The 15787-nt window shown below is 44.5% G+C and overlaps 2 protein-coding genes across 2 annotated transcripts; one reads left to right on the top strand and one right to left on the bottom strand.

The window, feature by feature from the left end:
• Positions 1-627: 627 nt before the first annotated feature.
• Positions 628-5754, top strand: trmt13 (tRNA methyltransferase 13 homolog). The gene is made up of 11 exons (XM_069679185.1): positions 628-868; positions 1379-1425; positions 2407-2473; positions 2591-2644; positions 2740-2809; positions 3001-3107; positions 3436-3621; positions 3810-3882; positions 3957-4031; positions 4162-4570; positions 4640-5754. The coding sequence occupies exons 1-11, from the start codon at positions 758-760 to the stop codon at positions 4815-4817; spliced, it is 1377 nt and encodes a 458-aa protein (XP_069535286.1). The 5' UTR covers positions 628-757; the 3' UTR covers positions 4818-5754.
• On the bottom strand, positions 4880-13735 carry lrrc39 (leucine rich repeat containing 39). Its single transcript, XM_069679186.1, has 9 exons — positions 13660-13735; positions 10314-10542; positions 8192-8300; positions 7912-8068; positions 7635-7771; positions 6879-7024; positions 6653-6805; positions 6046-6230; positions 4880-5198 (listed from the first exon to the last, which is right to left on the bottom strand). The coding sequence occupies exons 2-9, from the start codon at positions 10439-10441 to the stop codon at positions 5173-5175; spliced, it is 1041 nt and encodes a 346-aa protein (XP_069535287.1). The 5' UTR covers positions 10442-10542; positions 13660-13735; the 3' UTR covers positions 4880-5172.
• Positions 13736-15787: the final 2052 nt, after the last annotated feature.

Below are 15787 nucleotides of genomic sequence, written 5' to 3'. Positions count from 1 at the left end.
ACAGAAGAAGATTTAGCAGCGGTTAGGGAAGGTGTCCAATCAGAGGAAAGGGGGCGTTCAAGTACCGCTGAGGAGAACTCACTGTTAAACGTGTTAAAGCCGTAGACTGTATGGTTAAACCTTAGGAAGTCAAACCAAAAACCATTAAAGACGTTGCAACAACGTCAATAGAAATAATCAGGATTTCATTTCAACAACATTTTAAAAAATAACTTCGATCCAGATAAACATTTAAATTGTTTCAAAACAAATGGTTGAATCAATTTTTTCATATGTACGCTTTATTTACGTTTTTATGAAACGTATAAAAACACTATTTTACTAAAAACAACATAATTAATGTAATAAAAAATCTATTAAACAAATTAGCTTTAATACAAAAAGATACAAAAATAAACAAAAAGTTGACAACATTTAACGTACACCAGATGTTTATTTCCAATGCAATTCCAATTCATACAAATCTTAAGACAAAAAAATGTATATATTAAATATAATTTCATATTACATTCAGCATTGATGTTAGAGGATTAAAGAATACAGAAGTGTCACATCAGCATGATCAACCTTAGCAGATGAAGATGATCTAATCTTGTGAATGAATCTGGAGTTATGATAAATGTGATATCTTAACTTAATGATGAACACCTTGTTAATTTTTTTTTCCTTTTTCTGATTTTTTTCTCTCAGTATTTCCTACAGTTCAGACAGTACCTGAACGCAACACGGTGGCTCAGCCGTCTGTGTATTTTCCAACATGGCGGCCCCCCTGCCCGGCAGATGTGGCTTCTTCGTGGAGAAAAAGAAACGTTTCTGCAAAATGATCGTCGCCAGAGGGAAAGCGTTCTGTGGAGAGCACGCGACCTTGGTGAGTTCACGGACATGTGGTTGCGTTCAGGGATACAAACATCAGGATAATAAAAAGAACATGAGGAGTAAACAGCTGTAAACCGCTCCTCAGTCTGAAGTCAACTTTCTGCTTCATTCAAACTTGATTAGTTCTTCAGTTTGGAGACAAAAACATGTTTGTAGTTTCTCGGTATGTATCTGCTCAGAGAGACGTGTGGAATTATCTGGACAAAGATATGTGCAGATATCGATATGATCAAAGTGAGCGGATCAAAGTGAGCGACAGCCCGTCTGTTCGAAGATCTGTTGTTATTCATCTTTAAGCCACATATTCATATATTTAGTTAATTTAGTGAAACAGTCAAATGGAAACAGTTTGATTGAATTAAATGTTTGATTTGTTCTGTCTGCTACCACTACTGCAGTACTTAAAGTTTGTACTCTCTATCACACCTGTGCATTTGCTGACACCAGGTGAGCTGTGATGTCATGACCCATGTGTTAACAGCTTCTTGTTTCCTGTTTCCAGGAGGAAGGAGGCAGCAGAAGGATCGTGTGTCCTCTGGACCCCAAACAGTGAGACACTGATAATCAATCATGTCATCGATGTCAATTAATTTTCTGCATTTAAATGACAAAAAGACGGAGGTCATGTTGTTTGGCCTAGTGATGCTACCTTAGTCCATGCTGAGCTAGGCCCTTTAAGTCATTATTTGACACCAACAGCAACAAACCTGGGTGTAAGACTGGACAGTGATCTTAAACTTGACACACAGATCAATTCAGTGGTCAAGTCCAGCTTTTTTACAGCTGAGACAACTGTCCAAAGTTAAGCCTTTTCTGTCCCGGCATCACTTCAAGATTTTAATCCATGCTTTTATCACAGCTCGTTTAGATTACTGCAATGCTCTTTATGTTGGTCTTAGCCAGAAGACACTCACTCGACTACAGCTGGTTCAAAATGCTGCTGCTCGACTTTCAACTGGTGCCAAAAAACGAGAGCACATCACCCCAGCTTTAGCATCTATTCATTGGCTCCCGGTTCGTTTTCGGATTAATTTTAAAATTCTTCTCTTTGTTTTTAAATGTTTTTATGGTCTTGCCCCTCAGTATCTGTCTGACCTGCTTCGGCAGTATGCTCCCTCACGCTCCCTCACGCTCCCTCAGGTCAGCAGATCAGTCATCGTTAGTCGTCCCAAAGACGAAGAGGAAGTCGAGAGGGGACCGAGCTTTTTCAGTTGCTGCCCCAAAACTGTGGAATGAGTTGCCCTTGCACATTAGGCAGGTCGACTCACTTCCTGTTTTTAAATCGTCTCTTAAAACACATTTTTTCTCTTTGGCTTTTAACTCGTTTGAGATGCTGGCTTTTACTGTTTCTACTGTTTTAACTGTTTTTGTGTTTTTATGTGTGTGCAGCACTTTGGCCAACTCTGTTGTTTTAATATGTTTTATAAATAAAGTTGAGTTGAGAATCATTCCCTCAGTGACTTAATGATGCCTTCACTAACCTGTGTGTGTGTGTGTGTGTGTGTGTGTGTGTGTGTGTGTGTGATTCAGCACTGTGAGTGAAGACAAACTGGACAAACACCTGAAGAAATGTAACTCCAGAGAGAAACCAAAACCTGTAAGACTCTCTATCAGACACCAGCCTGTGCTGCGTTTGCTGTCCGTCACCCTGTGCTGCGTTCACTGTCCGTCTCTGTGATGATTGATTAGTAATTATTGGTCTGACCTCCTGCAGGTTTATTATGTGGAGAACATAAACTCTGGATCAGCTGACGAGACGCTCCGACAGGTAACACACACCTGCTGACAGACTCACACACTCAGTGATAATAACGATATTAACTTCATATTTTGTGTGTGTGTGTGTGTGTGTGTGTGTGTCAGGTGAGCTTGTGTGAGCTTAGCCGCTCTCAGCTGGAGTCTCTGGTGGAGAAACTGAAGGCAGGGGTCAAAGGTCAGATTCATGTCTTACCTGCAGATTAAACTGTGACACCTGAATCCCTGTTGCTGGTGATGTTGTTGATGTTGCTGGTGATGTTGTTGATGTTGCTGGTGATGTTGTTGTTGTTGTTGTTGATGTTGCTGGTGATGATGTTGTTGTTGTTGTTGTTGTTGTTGTTGTTGTTGCTGGTGATGTTGCTGCAGGGATGCAGGACGATGTGGAGAACGGCGTTCTGTGTCATCCCGTCGTCCAGCAGGAACTCGACAACCCAAAGAACGGAGACTCCGCCCACAAACACCTGAAGCAGCAGGTGTGTACTCCTCAGTCAGCTGATACTTTTAGTCTTTATGTGTCACAGTTTTACACTCTGCTGACAGAACACCTGCTCAGGTTGGTGATTGGTCAGATGCTGCAGACTCCGTCCCCTTTTCTGTGAGCGTGCTCATTGACTGTGTTGACTGACAGGGTTGATCATGTGACCTCTCGGTGTGATCCCTTAGTTTAATGAAGCCTGACAGTAAACCTGATGTGATGAAGTCAGAGCAGACCTCAGGTCACATGACCTCAGTGTCCTCAGGGCGCCCCAAGGAGATGGAGCCTTCACATTTGTTCCCCTCTCACCTGTCAGGTGTTTTCAGTCCTCTATCTTAGGTCACCTGGAGGCGCAGGGGCTGCTGGGAAGGGGGCGGTGCTTCATCGAGTTTGGAGCTGGTCGAGGGAAACTGTCTCACTGGATCCACGAAGCCTTGAAGGCCCCCGCCCACCTGACGACCCAGGACGACCTGCAGATGCTGCTGGTGGAGCGCTGCAGCACTCGCTTCAAGGCAGGAAGAGCCTCAGAGCTCCTCTGATCCTCAGTGTGACAGCAGTCACTCTCCGGACCAGCAGAGGGCGACACAAACAGCTTCACAGTTTTAATCTGTCCACAGTGATCCTGTTCCATTCATGAGGTGTCTCAGTTTGGACGGATTCATAAAGTTAATCTGGTCTGTTCTGGTCTGTTCTGGTCCAGGTGGACGGGAAGCATCAGGATGTTGGAGTTCAGTTTGAACGGCTGCAGGTGGACATTCAGCACCTGGACTTAAGTAAGACCTGGTCATCTGGACTCTGATGGTTCTGGTTCTGGTTCTGGTTCTGGTCTGACTGTGGATGTTTGCAGGTCGAGTCCAGATGCTACAGCTGAAGAAGCTCCCACTGGTCGGAGTCGGGAAACACCTGTGTGGAGCAGCAACAGGTGAGAGCCCACCTCTCCTCACAAACCGTTGTTCCCTCCAACATCAGACTTCTGAGTTTGTGTCGTCACAGAGACGATGATGGTTCAGGTTTAGTGCAGAACCGTTTCATGGACCTGGTGTCTGTTTCAGATCTGGCTCTGCGCTGCTTGTTGGAAACTCCAGGACTCAGAGAGGAGACAGAGCCGCCCCTCAAACGCCCCAAAACCTCACAACCAGGAGAACCAGCTGATCCAGCAGGACTACTGGAGCCTGGTCCAGACTCTAGTCCTGGTCCTGGTCCTGGTCCTGGCCCAGTGCTGGGCCTGGCGGTGGCTCTGTGCTGCCACCATCGGTGCGAGTGGCGTCACTACGTGGGTCAGCAGTTCTTCCTGCAGCGAGGACTTGGAGCCGAAGAGTTCTCTGCTTTCTGTCGGATGTCCAGCTGGGCCACATGTGGACTCAGACCGACCAATCAGGAGCCTGCACCTCAGAATCGGACCAATCAGAGAGGAGACGAGGAAGAGCACGAACCAGCAGAGGAGACGGACGCTGTGAACAGGTAAATATAATGAACATAAGAAATGAACGTGATGTACACAGACGTGCCCATGATGTTTGTCCTCTGCAGCTTCCTGTCGTCCTCTGAGCGCGAGCAGCTCGGGCGTCTCTGTAAGCATCTGATCGACGGCGGCAGACTTCACTTCCTGAAGACGAGAGGATTCGACAGCAAACTGTCTCGTTACGTGGACGCTCAGGTGACTCTGGAGAACGTGCTGCTGACGGCCGTCCCCTCGTCTCCGTCCTGAAGGACGAACTGTCTCTGAACCCTTTAGATTCTATTAAAAGTCAAGAGAGTTTTGTGTTCATATAAAGTTTGTTTTATTAAAGCTCCGGTGTGTTCAGAGGGATGAAGATTTACATGATGCACAGTTAAACACACAACAGACACACGTGTGATTAGGATTTACAACTAATGAAACAGAGTCAGTTTCTCTTCTTCTGTTGATGCAACATCAAACTGAAATTCAGCCTCCAGGAACAGAAAGGTGAATATTTAAAGTGTCTGTACAGGACCAACATGACATCCTTTTCTTCACTGATTTTAAACCCTGTAGCTGAGCTGTGAGGGGAAAAGCCCAGAAGAAGAATGCAGCGATCATTTTAATCTGAAGAGTCCTCGTTCGGCTCTGAAACAGAAACATGTCATCAGATCATCACGACTCAGTACGGAGAAATCAAACTGTTTATATGACAGTGTTATTATTGTTTTGCTCACAAAGTGTTATTGTTGTTGTTGTTGTTGTTGTTGTTGTTGTTACATGTTAATGTGATTAAATTGTTAGAATTTGAAGTTTGTAAACAGCTGAAAATGAAATCTTGCAGAAAAGTTCCTCTGAGGCCTAATATGGTGCAAAGAGTTTCCCAACCTGTGGGTCTGGGTCCCTCTGAGGGTCACAGCAGGATTAACTGGATTAAAGGAAAAGGATCCTGTTTGTTTTCAGATTATTCTCTCGTGAAACAGATTAACGCTCTGAAACAAAGGATCTTTTTATATGAAGGGTTAGAAACGGAGAAATAAAAACTTCTGATTCCTTATGAAACATGAGGAACAGTTTGTGGTCCTTCAAACCAGGAAACTGAACGCAGTCAAACTGTTGCATGATGTCATCTGCTGATGTCATAGTGATGTCATCAGACTACAGATCCAGTCACGCTGGAGGTGAGAGATGAACAGGGAAACATGCTGGGATTACTTTTTGTTCTCAGTTTGGTTTGTAGTTTTACATTTTGTCTTAAAACTGAATCAATGTTACAAACAGCTGATTAAAATCTATCTGGTCTGAAGAAGAGGTCTTTGAACATGTCACAGTGTTCATGCTGAGCTTCATCATGTTTCACATTAACCAAGGATCAGGTTCATGCTCCTCAGAGGACACAGTCACACAGTTACAGCGTCTCAGTAGAGGCCTCAGATGGATGGAGGTTTAACGAGTTAACCTTGGCTCTGTTAGTCTCCGTTCGGCTCATACTAACGGTGGACACAGTGCATGCTGAGCACCGCATACGCTCTCTTCCTGGACTCCTGGATGTACGCCTGCATGAACTCTCGTCCAAACATCTCTCTGTCGTCCTCTTCATCCTCCTCCTCCTCAGCCTTCGTCTCCCTGCTCGGCAGTGTCACGTCCAAGGTCAGAGGGTTGTCCCGGAAATTCACAAACCTGCTCGACAGAAACACAAACGTGATCAGACTGAGACACGACGTGAGGTTGGACACACTGAACTCAGGTTGGACGTGTTTGAGGACACACTGACCTGAGGTTGGACATGTTTGAGGACACACTGACCTGAGGTTGGACGTGTTTGAGGACACACTGACCTGAGGTTGGACGTGTTTGAGGACACACTGACCTGAGGTTGGACGTGTTTGAGGACACACTGACCTGAGGTTGGACGTGTTTGAGGACACACTGACCTGAGGTTGGACGTGTTTGAGGACACACTGACCTGAGGTTTGACACACTGACCTGATGTTGGACACACTGACCTGAGGTTGGACGTGTTTGAGGACACACTGACCTGATGTTGGACGTGTTTGAGGACACACTGACCTGAGGTTGGACGTGTTTGAGGACACACTGACCTGAGGTTGGACATGTCCTCCATCAGAGGAGGGATGTCTCTCAGTCGGTTGCAGCTGAGGACCAGAGTGTCTAGGCTGGACATCCTGCTGATGCTGTCTGGGAGTTTCTCGAGCTCGTTCCTCTGCAGCCACAGAGTGTGCAGCTTCTCCATCCTGAGAACAAACATCTCGCTGTTCATTGGCTGACGGTAGAAAGGGGTGTGGCTCAGATGATTCCCTTACTCACCTGTGTATGTCTTCAGGTAAGTGCTGCAGCCGGTTCCCTCCCATGTCCAGCCACTCGAGCATGGGCAGAGCAACCACACAGTCCGGCATGCGGATGAAGTCGTTCATGGACAGGTCCAGGTGCTGCAGGTGCTTCAGGTGTTTCAGCTGATTACAGAGAACAGACCTCAGGTAAGAACCATCAGATATAGGTCCAGAGCTACTGGACGGAGCAGTTTGGGTTCATGTAGTTCCTGGTTCAGGTTTTGGTTTGTATCTGCTGTAGAAGCTGTCTGTTGAACTGATTCATACCTGTTTTACCTGAGTCGAAGCTAATCCGGTTTGGGATCTTACCGGCTCCTGGTCAGAAACAGATTTAAATTTGTTCACAGCTTATAAGTAGATTGAAGGAGTTGGAGGAAGACGCACCAGGTGGTGGATGTTTGATTAATGACTCTCCGCTATGTGACCCAGAACATGCTGACTTGTGTTTGGAACTGTTTTGTCCAGGACACTCTTGTAAAAGAGATTTTTAATCTCACTGAGGCTTTTCCTGGTTAAATAAATGTAAATTAAAGTAAATTATATAGAAACTTGTTCTGGTTTGTATTCACACCTGGTTTGGGAGCTGGACCAGGTCAATAGCTTGTTCAGAGGGTGGTTTATGTTTCGACTGGGTTTGAAGTATTTCCGAGATAAACTGTAGATCCAGACTTAAAACTGCTTTAGGTCTGGGTTTGTAGCGACCTGGGTAAGTTCTGTCTCAGATGGTCTGTACCTCGTCTGGCAGCTGGTTCAGGTCTCGGTTCATGGCCAGCTCCAGTCTCTCCAGACTCTCACATCTGCTCAGCTCTTCAGGAACAAACTGAACTCTGTTGTAGCTCAGCAGGAGCTCTCTGAGCCGGGTCAGCTTCCCTGAGACCAGAACCAGGACACAAGAGGACTCAGACACAGAGGCACCTGTATATCAGCTAAAACCTGAAACCTCACTTCATGTCTCAGTAAGAACAAATGTTTGAGTCTTTTGGTTCATTAGAAGTTTGGGATGTACTGACCGATCTGTTTGGGGATCTCAGTGACCCCGTTGCGCGAAAGATCAAGAACTAAAAGGTTCTGGAAGTTGGAGATGAAGTGAGGGATCTTCTGCAAGCCAGTCCTGTGGATCTGCCACTCCTGGACCTGACTGAGCTGGACCAGACAGCCTGGCAGGGACTGCAGGTGGAGGAGGGGGGGGGGTCAGAAAAATATATAAATATGACCATCAGGGAATCTCATGACATCAGCGACCCTAAAGGATAGATCAGGTCAATCTACTTCCTGTTTGGAGGACGTTACCTTCCACTCCTCCTGTTCGATTCGGAGGATCAGGCGTCCATCTTCAGTCAGCAGCTTCTGTTTCAGTCGAGCCAGAACCGCCCGGTCCTCCCAAACACCAACACTCAGCCTGAACCAGAACCACAGGACACATTACAGGGAGCTATTCTGAGGACGTAGGTATAATAAACCAGCTCGGAGCGGTTCGTCCTGAGAACCAGGACACGGTCCAGACCACCTGAAGTCTTATGGTGGTTTACAGTTGAGGTCAAAATTATTATCAATTAATATTTAACACAGCTTTTCCAAATATCCAAGTTTTATTTTGGATGCTTACATTATTTTACTTTGCACACAGAAACTAAATTATTTCACAAAAACCAAAAACTACCAGGGTCAAAACCATTAGCCCCCCTGATGCTAACAGTCAGTTGTGTATCCTTCTTGCTGGTTTGTTGTGGTTTGTAACGAGTCTCTGACGCATCTCCTGAGGAATCCCAGCCCACTCTTGTTTGGCAAATCTTTCAAGCTCCTCCAGATGTGATGTCTTCTGGCATGGACCCTGGTCTTCAGTTCACCCAACAGATTTTCAGTGGGATTCAAGTCAGGGCTTCCTGCAGGCCAGTCAATAACGTTCACTTTGGTTTTCTGGAGGTAGTTCTTCACCAGGAGCGACGTGTGTTTTGGGTCGTTGTGATGTTGGAAGACAAAGCAACGACCCAGACGCAGTTCTGCTGCTGACTGCTCGAGGTTTTCTTTCAAAATCTTCACATATCCTTCTTTCTTCATGATTCCTTCAACCTTGACGAGATTCCCAGTTCCAGACGCACTGAAGCATCCCCACAGCGTGATACTCGCACCACCATGTCTAACTGTGGTGACGGTGTTCTTTGGGTTATATGCCTCTCTCTTCTTTCTCCAAACATGAGCAACGTCTCTACGGCCAAAGAACACGCCTCCAGTGTGCATAATCTTTCTGCAGATTGTCCTTAGCATACTTCAGTCTGGCTTGAAGGTGTCTCTTCTGTAGAAGTGGAGTTTTTCTTGGCCTGCATCCTCGCAGTCCATGTCTGTGCAGAGCTCTCCTGACTGTCTTGTTTGACACTACAATTCCTGACTTGGCGAAGTCATTAACTCGTGTTTTGGTAGTTGTTCTCGGGTCTTGAGACACATCTCTCACTAGTTTTCTTTCCAGAGTCTTTGAAATCTTTCTCTTCCTCTGCCAGACTTGTTCTGTGCTGTGTGGCTCTCTTTGAGTTTCTCAATGATACTTCTCACTCCACTTCTTGACACTTGGAAACGCTGTGATAACTTTGTGTATCCTTCTCCTGCTTTGTAAGCGTCAGCAATTCTTTAACTCAAGTCTAAACTGACAGCTCAAACCCTTAATGAGGTTTTTATTCTGTGTGTGTAGGACAACCCTCCGTTTTAACTTGATTGATTGATTGATTACAGCTGTGAGCATTACAAAGGTAAAGCACATGATTGCATAACAGTGGTTTGTGCTTTGGCTCAATAAAAAGGTCAGTTCTTAAGGCGGCTAATGATTTTGACCCTGGTAGTTTTTGTTTTTTGTCAAATAATTTAGTTTCTGTGTGCAAATGAAAAAAATGTAAGCATCCAAAATAAAACTAGGATGTTTGGAAAAGCTGTGTTAAAAATTCATTGATCTGTTTAACAGCACATTTTAAAAAAAAAACGAATAACTTTGACCTGAACTGTATGAGATCTCGACCCTCTGAGGACTAACGGCATCGTTAAATGATGCTGGAGCTCAGCCTGCAGATGAAGCACAGAATCTGCTCGTGTATAAAACACATTTAGCCGCACGTTGCTGAGATGCTAGCAGCAGAAGCTAGCTGCAGTGACTGATATTAAATGTTTGTTTGACCTTTTACTGATAAATACAAGTGTTATGACATCACATTATACATGTGTCTTCCACAGATTCTTTACTTTTGATGCGGTTAGCACTGGTGTGAACCAGGTGAGTCTAGCTTAGCTAATGCACTAGAAACAGGCCAGAACAGTTAGCTACCTCTGTCTTTTCAAAATGCCCAGCTGTTCCACGCGGAGGCTTTCTCAGCTAAAACAAGCTGCATCTTCACTTCCTGTTGTCTTAACCAATAAAATTGTCTCTTGCCTGCCTGTGGCCCCGCCCCTCGCCATCCTGCTCCTCTGCTCCTCCTCCTCCTCTTTGATCTTCTTGATCCTGGTCTCCCACAGAGCTTTGATGGAGTTCACCGAGCCGCACGCCAACACGCCCACCATGTTGACCACTTCCTGTCAGCTGATGTCACTGCTCACAGGTGGACATGTAGGATGACCTCTGACCTTTGACCTGCAGCCGTGTCTTCCCTTCAACCATCCTGCTTGATTAAATATATCACATTTGTTAAATAAATCATATCAATACATTAATTTTAAGTATCAACATTTATAAAAATTCAGATTTCAATCATTTAAAAGCTCGATGAATCAAAGTATCGTTTAGATTAAATAAGTGAACATTCAGATAATTACACATCACACTGGTCATTCCTCACGAACACTGTCAGATATTTCATAAAAATATTGAACCGAGACGTTCAGGCTCACACAGACTAAAGGTAAAAGCAGCCTTTTATTTTCTCAGGTTACTTCCTGTTCAGATCTTTAAAGCAGCTGTTTTATGACTTTAACAAGCGACACACAGTCTCTGTACACCTCCAACTGTAGGACAGACAGACGTTATCAATCCTCCACGAGAAACACTTTTTTTTCACTCTGTTTTGACAAACATGGTGATTCATGTTGGCTCTCTAAATAACATAAAGAGTAGTGGACACCTGCTCTGTCTGTAAAGTGTCTCGAGAAAACTTTGGTTATGATTTAGCGCCATACAAATACAATTTGATTGATTGATTGATTGATGGAACATGCTACACACACATAATGCACACCTGTACTGACAGGACTCTATGGAGAGATGTCAGAGTGAGGGGGCTGCACATGGACATGAGCCCTGAGCATTGCAGGGGCCTTGCTCAAGGGCACCTGGACAGTGGACTGGCACCTCTCCAGCATCCAGCCCCAATGCCACACTTGGTCTGTAGACTGAGCTACTGTCTACTACTACTGCTGTAGTACTGCTATACTACTGCTGTGGTACTGCTATACTACTGGTATACTACTGGTATACTACTGGTATACTACTGCTATACTACTGCTGTAGTACTGCTGTACTACTGCTGTAGTACTGGTGTGGTACTGCTGTAGTACTGGTGTAGTACTGCTGTAGTACTGCTATACTACTGCTGTGGTACTGCTGTAGTACTGCTGTAGTACTGCTGTGGTACTGCTGTGGTACTGCTGTAGTACTGCTGTGGTACTGCTGTAGTACTGCTATACTACTGCTATACTACTGCTGTAGTACTGCTGTGGTACTGCTGTAGTACTGCTGTAGTACTGCTGTGGTACTGCTGTGGTACTGCTGTAGTACTGCTGTGGTACTGCTGTAGTACTGCTATACTACTGCTATACTACTGCTGTAGTACTGCTATACTACTGCTATACTACTGCTGTAGTACTGCTGTGGTACTGCTGTAGTACTGGTGTGATACTGCTATAGTACTGCTATAGTAATGCTGTAGTACTGCTGTAGTACTTCTGTAGTACTGCTATTGTACTGCTATAGTACTGCTGTAGTACTGCTATAGTACTGCTGTAGTACTGGTGTGATACTGCTGTACTACTGCTATACTACTGCTGTAGTACTGCTGTAGTACTGCTATAGTACTGCTATAGTACTGCTGTAATACTTCTGTAGTACTGCTATAGTACTGCTGTAGTACTGGTGTGATACTGCTATAGTACTGCTATAGTACTGCTGTAGTACTGGTGTGGTACTGCTGTAGTACTGCTTTGGTACTGCTATAGTACTGCTGTAGTACTGCTGTGGTACTGCTGTGGTACTGCTGTAGTACTGCTGTGGTACTACTATAGTACTGGCGTGGTACTGCTATACTACTGCTGTAGTACTGCTGAGGTACTGCTGTAGTACTGGTGTGGTACTGCTGTAGTACTGCTGTAGTACTGCTATAGTACTGCTGTAATACTTCTGTAGTACTGCTATAGTACTGCTGTAGTACTGGTGTGATACTGCTATAGTACTGCTATAGTAATGCTGTAGTACTGCTGTAATACTTCTGTAGTACTGCTATAGTACTGCTGTAGTACTGGTGTGATACTGCTATAGTACTGCTATAGTAATGCTGTAGTACTGCTGTAGTACTTCTGTAGTACTGCTATTGTACTGCTATAGTACTGCTATAGTACTGCTGTAGTACTGGTGTGATACTGCTGTACTACTGCTATACTACTGCTGTAGTACTGCTATAGTACTGCTGTAGTACTGCTGTGGCACTGCTATAGTACTGCTATAGTACTGCTGTAATACTTCTGTAGTACTGCTATAGTACTGCTGTAGTACTGGTGTGATACTGCTATATTACTGCTATACTACTGCTGTAGTACTGCTATAGTACTGCTGTAGTACTGCTGTGGCACTGCTATAGTACTGCTATAGTACTGCTGTAGTACTGCTGTGGTACTGCCATAGTACTGCTATAGTACTGCCGTAGTACTGCTATAGTACTGCTGTAGTACTGCTGTGGTACTGGTGTAGTACTGCTGTGGTACTGCTGTAGTACTGCTATAGTACTGCTGTAGTACTGCTGTGGTACTGCTATAGTACTGCTATAGTACTGCTGTAGTACTGCTGTGGTACTGCTATAGTACTGCTGTAGTACTGCTGTAGTACTGGTGTAGTACTGCTGTGGTACTGCTATAGTACTGCTATAGTACTGGTGTAGTACTGGTGTGGTACTGCTATAGTACTGCTGTAGTACTGCTGTGTTACTGCTATAGTACTGCTATAGTACTACTGTAGTACTGGTGTGGTACTGCTGTAGTACTGCTATAGTACTGCTGTAGTACTGCTGTAGTACTGCTGTGGTACTGCTATAGTACTGCTGTAGTATTGCTGTAGTACTGCTGTGGTACTGCTATAGTACTGCTATAGTACTGCTGTAGTACTGCTGTAGTATTGCTGTAGTACTGCTGTAGTACTGGTGTAGTACTGCTGTGGTACTGCTATAGTACTGCTATAGTACTGCTGTAGTATTGCTGTGGTACTGCTATAGTACTGCTGTAGTACTGCTGTGGTACTGCTATAGTACTGCTGTGTTACTGCTATAGTACTGCTATAGTACTACTGTAGTACTGGTGTGGTACTGTGTTACTGGTGTGTTACTTCTGTAGTAAGATAAGATCATTCTTTATGGATCCCCAGAGGGGACATTCGTGTGTTGCAACAGCACAAGACAAAGTAGCATGAAGGTAAATACAAACAGAAACAAGAACAGATAAAAATAAGTACAATAAAATAAAATAGGTATTTACAGCTGGTAATGAGGTATAAGTATATACAGTGTAAGGTATAAGTATACCTGTAGTACTGTTGTAGTACTGTTAGCAACACTGTTATTACTTCACCTTGTACGAGCGCAGCAGCAGTCCTCCATGCTGCGCCTCTCTGAAATCTGACCTCAGAACTGGTGGATAATTTTAGCCTCCAGGTCACATGACCGCACTGACACCAAACACAGTCACATGACGGCACTGACACCAAACACAGTCACATGACCGCACTGACACCAAACACTGTCACATGACCGCACTGACACCAAACACAGTCACATGACCGCACTGACACCAAACACAGTCACATGACCGCACTGACACCAAACACAGTCACATGACCGCACTGACACCAAACACAGTCACATGACCTGACACCAAACACTGTCACATGACCGCACTGACACCAAACACTGTCACATGACCGCACTGACACCAAACACAGTCACATGACCTGACACCAAACACTGTCACATGACCGCACTGACACCAAACACAGTCACATGACCGCACTGACACCAAACACAGTCACATGACCTGACACCAAACACTGTCACATGACCGCACTGACACCAGACACAGTCACATGACCGCACTGACACCAAACACAGTCACATGACCGCACTGACACCAAACACAGTCACATGACCTGACACCAAACACTGTCACATGACCGCACTGACACCAAACACAGTCACATGACCGCACTGACACCAAACACAGTCACATGACCTGACACCAAACACTGTCACATGACCGCACTGACACCAAACACTGTCACATGACCGCACTGACACCAAACACTGTCACATGACCGCACTGACACCAGACACAGTCACATGACCGCACTGACACCAAACACTGTCACATGACCTGCTCTGGTAGCTTATATATAGTATGTGTATCAGAGGGACAGAATATTTACAGTAGAATCACTTCCTGTATCTGTGACCTCACCACCTCCTGTGTGACACACAGAAACACTGAGTCATTAAAGAGTTTAATGTTTTATATTTAATGTGACATTCAAAGACATCAGGAAAGATCATTTTCTGATTTTTGGGGGGCAAACTTTGGTTTTAACTTTTTACTGATGCATGCTGGGAACTGGAGTCTTGTTTGGACCATATTATTAGACTCCTGAACACTTGAACAACTGAAACCTGTTTAATAAAAGTCACCTGGGTGTTGTTCCTGCAGACACGTTAAAGCTGCACATGGGACATTTTCAGGTCCATGCTGGAAGTCGTCACTGACATGCGTCTGCCTTTAGAGGGCGCTCAAATAAAGTTAGTTCATATCTCACTCAACTGAATGTTACATCCAAACTTTTGACACAACAATAAAAAAACCTGACGTTAGAGTTTAGTCCGGGTCCGTTTCCGAAAGTGGGTTCAGTGAAACCTCGGGTTTGCCGTTTCAGAAAGAGAGAGAATTTCAACTCTGAGCTGGTTACTATGGTAACTGTGTCTGTGAACCTCACCTGGTCGCGAGCAGGTTTTCTTTAGGACACTCAGAGTTTCGCTCTGTCTCCTCCCTCTAGAATATAAAACCCTCATTCGCGTCCTCATTCATTCAGCCCGTCTCACGCGTGTTTGAGCGGTTACAAACTAAAAGAAGAAACGTTGCGTCTCTGTGCTGCTCTGACCGCTTTGCAAAAGTCTTTTATTTATTTTATTATGATAAAAAAATCAAAAGACAAATCTGTGTCAAAGTCATCATTTGTAGATTTTCCACCACCACTGCCGAGAGCGCTCAGATAAGACAAGTGATCATTTATTTGGTCCTCTTCATTCCGACCAATAAAAAAGCAGCCGTTAGTTATTGGAACAATGTTTAAACAAAAACAATATTCAGTTTAATCCGACAGGATTCAGGTGAGAGGACGTACTGTATGTGAAGTCAGCATCATGTTAGGGATAAAGCTGATGCACATTAAAACAGCCACTGAATGATATTTAATCTGTTTAATATTTAAAATATGATGAAGTGAGGTTCAGCCATGAGCCTGTTCTGCCTGAGCCGCACCTTTCAATGATGTTCTGCTGTTTTATTTTTAGCTGCTTCCATGTATGTTTTTTTCTCCCGCTGCATTGCTCCTAAATTAATATAAATTTTAGCTTCCGGTCGTGATGAAGTATTAAATAAACAGACCAG

Source organism: Semicossyphus pulcher, unplaced genomic scaffold (assembly GCF_022749685.1).
Source record: "Semicossyphus pulcher isolate SPU_LCO1_2020_fin unplaced genomic scaffold, fSemPul1.0.p SCAF_37, whole genome shotgun sequence".
Lineage (NCBI taxonomy): Eukaryota > Metazoa > Chordata > Actinopteri > Labriformes > Labridae > Semicossyphus > Semicossyphus pulcher.
This window is presented reverse-complemented; position numbering and strand designations above follow the sequence as displayed.

Coding starts and splice junctions, on each gene's coding strand:
- trmt13 (XM_069679185.1), top strand. CDS start 758: ATGGCGGCCCCCCTGCCCGGCAGATGTGGCTTCTTCGTGGAGAAAAAG. Junction 2,474..2,590: donor CCAGAGAGAAACCAAAACCT/GTAAGACTCTCT, acceptor GACCTCCTGCAG/GTTTATTATGTGGAGAACAT. Junction 2,810..3,000: donor ACTGAAGGCAGGGGTCAAAG/GTCAGATTCATG, acceptor ATGTTGCTGCAG/GGATGCAGGACGATGTGGAG.
- lrrc39 (XM_069679186.1), bottom strand. CDS start 10,441: ATGGTGGGCGTGTTGGCGTGCGGCTCGGTGAACTCCATCAAAGCTCTG. Junction 7,772..7,911: donor TGAGATCCCCAAACAGATCG/GTCAGTACATCC, acceptor TTCTGGTCTCAG/GGAAGCTGACCCGGCTCAGA. Junction 6,806..6,878: donor TTACCTGAAGACATACACAG/GTGAGTAAGGGA, acceptor GTTTGTTCTCAG/GATGGAGAAGCTGCACACTC.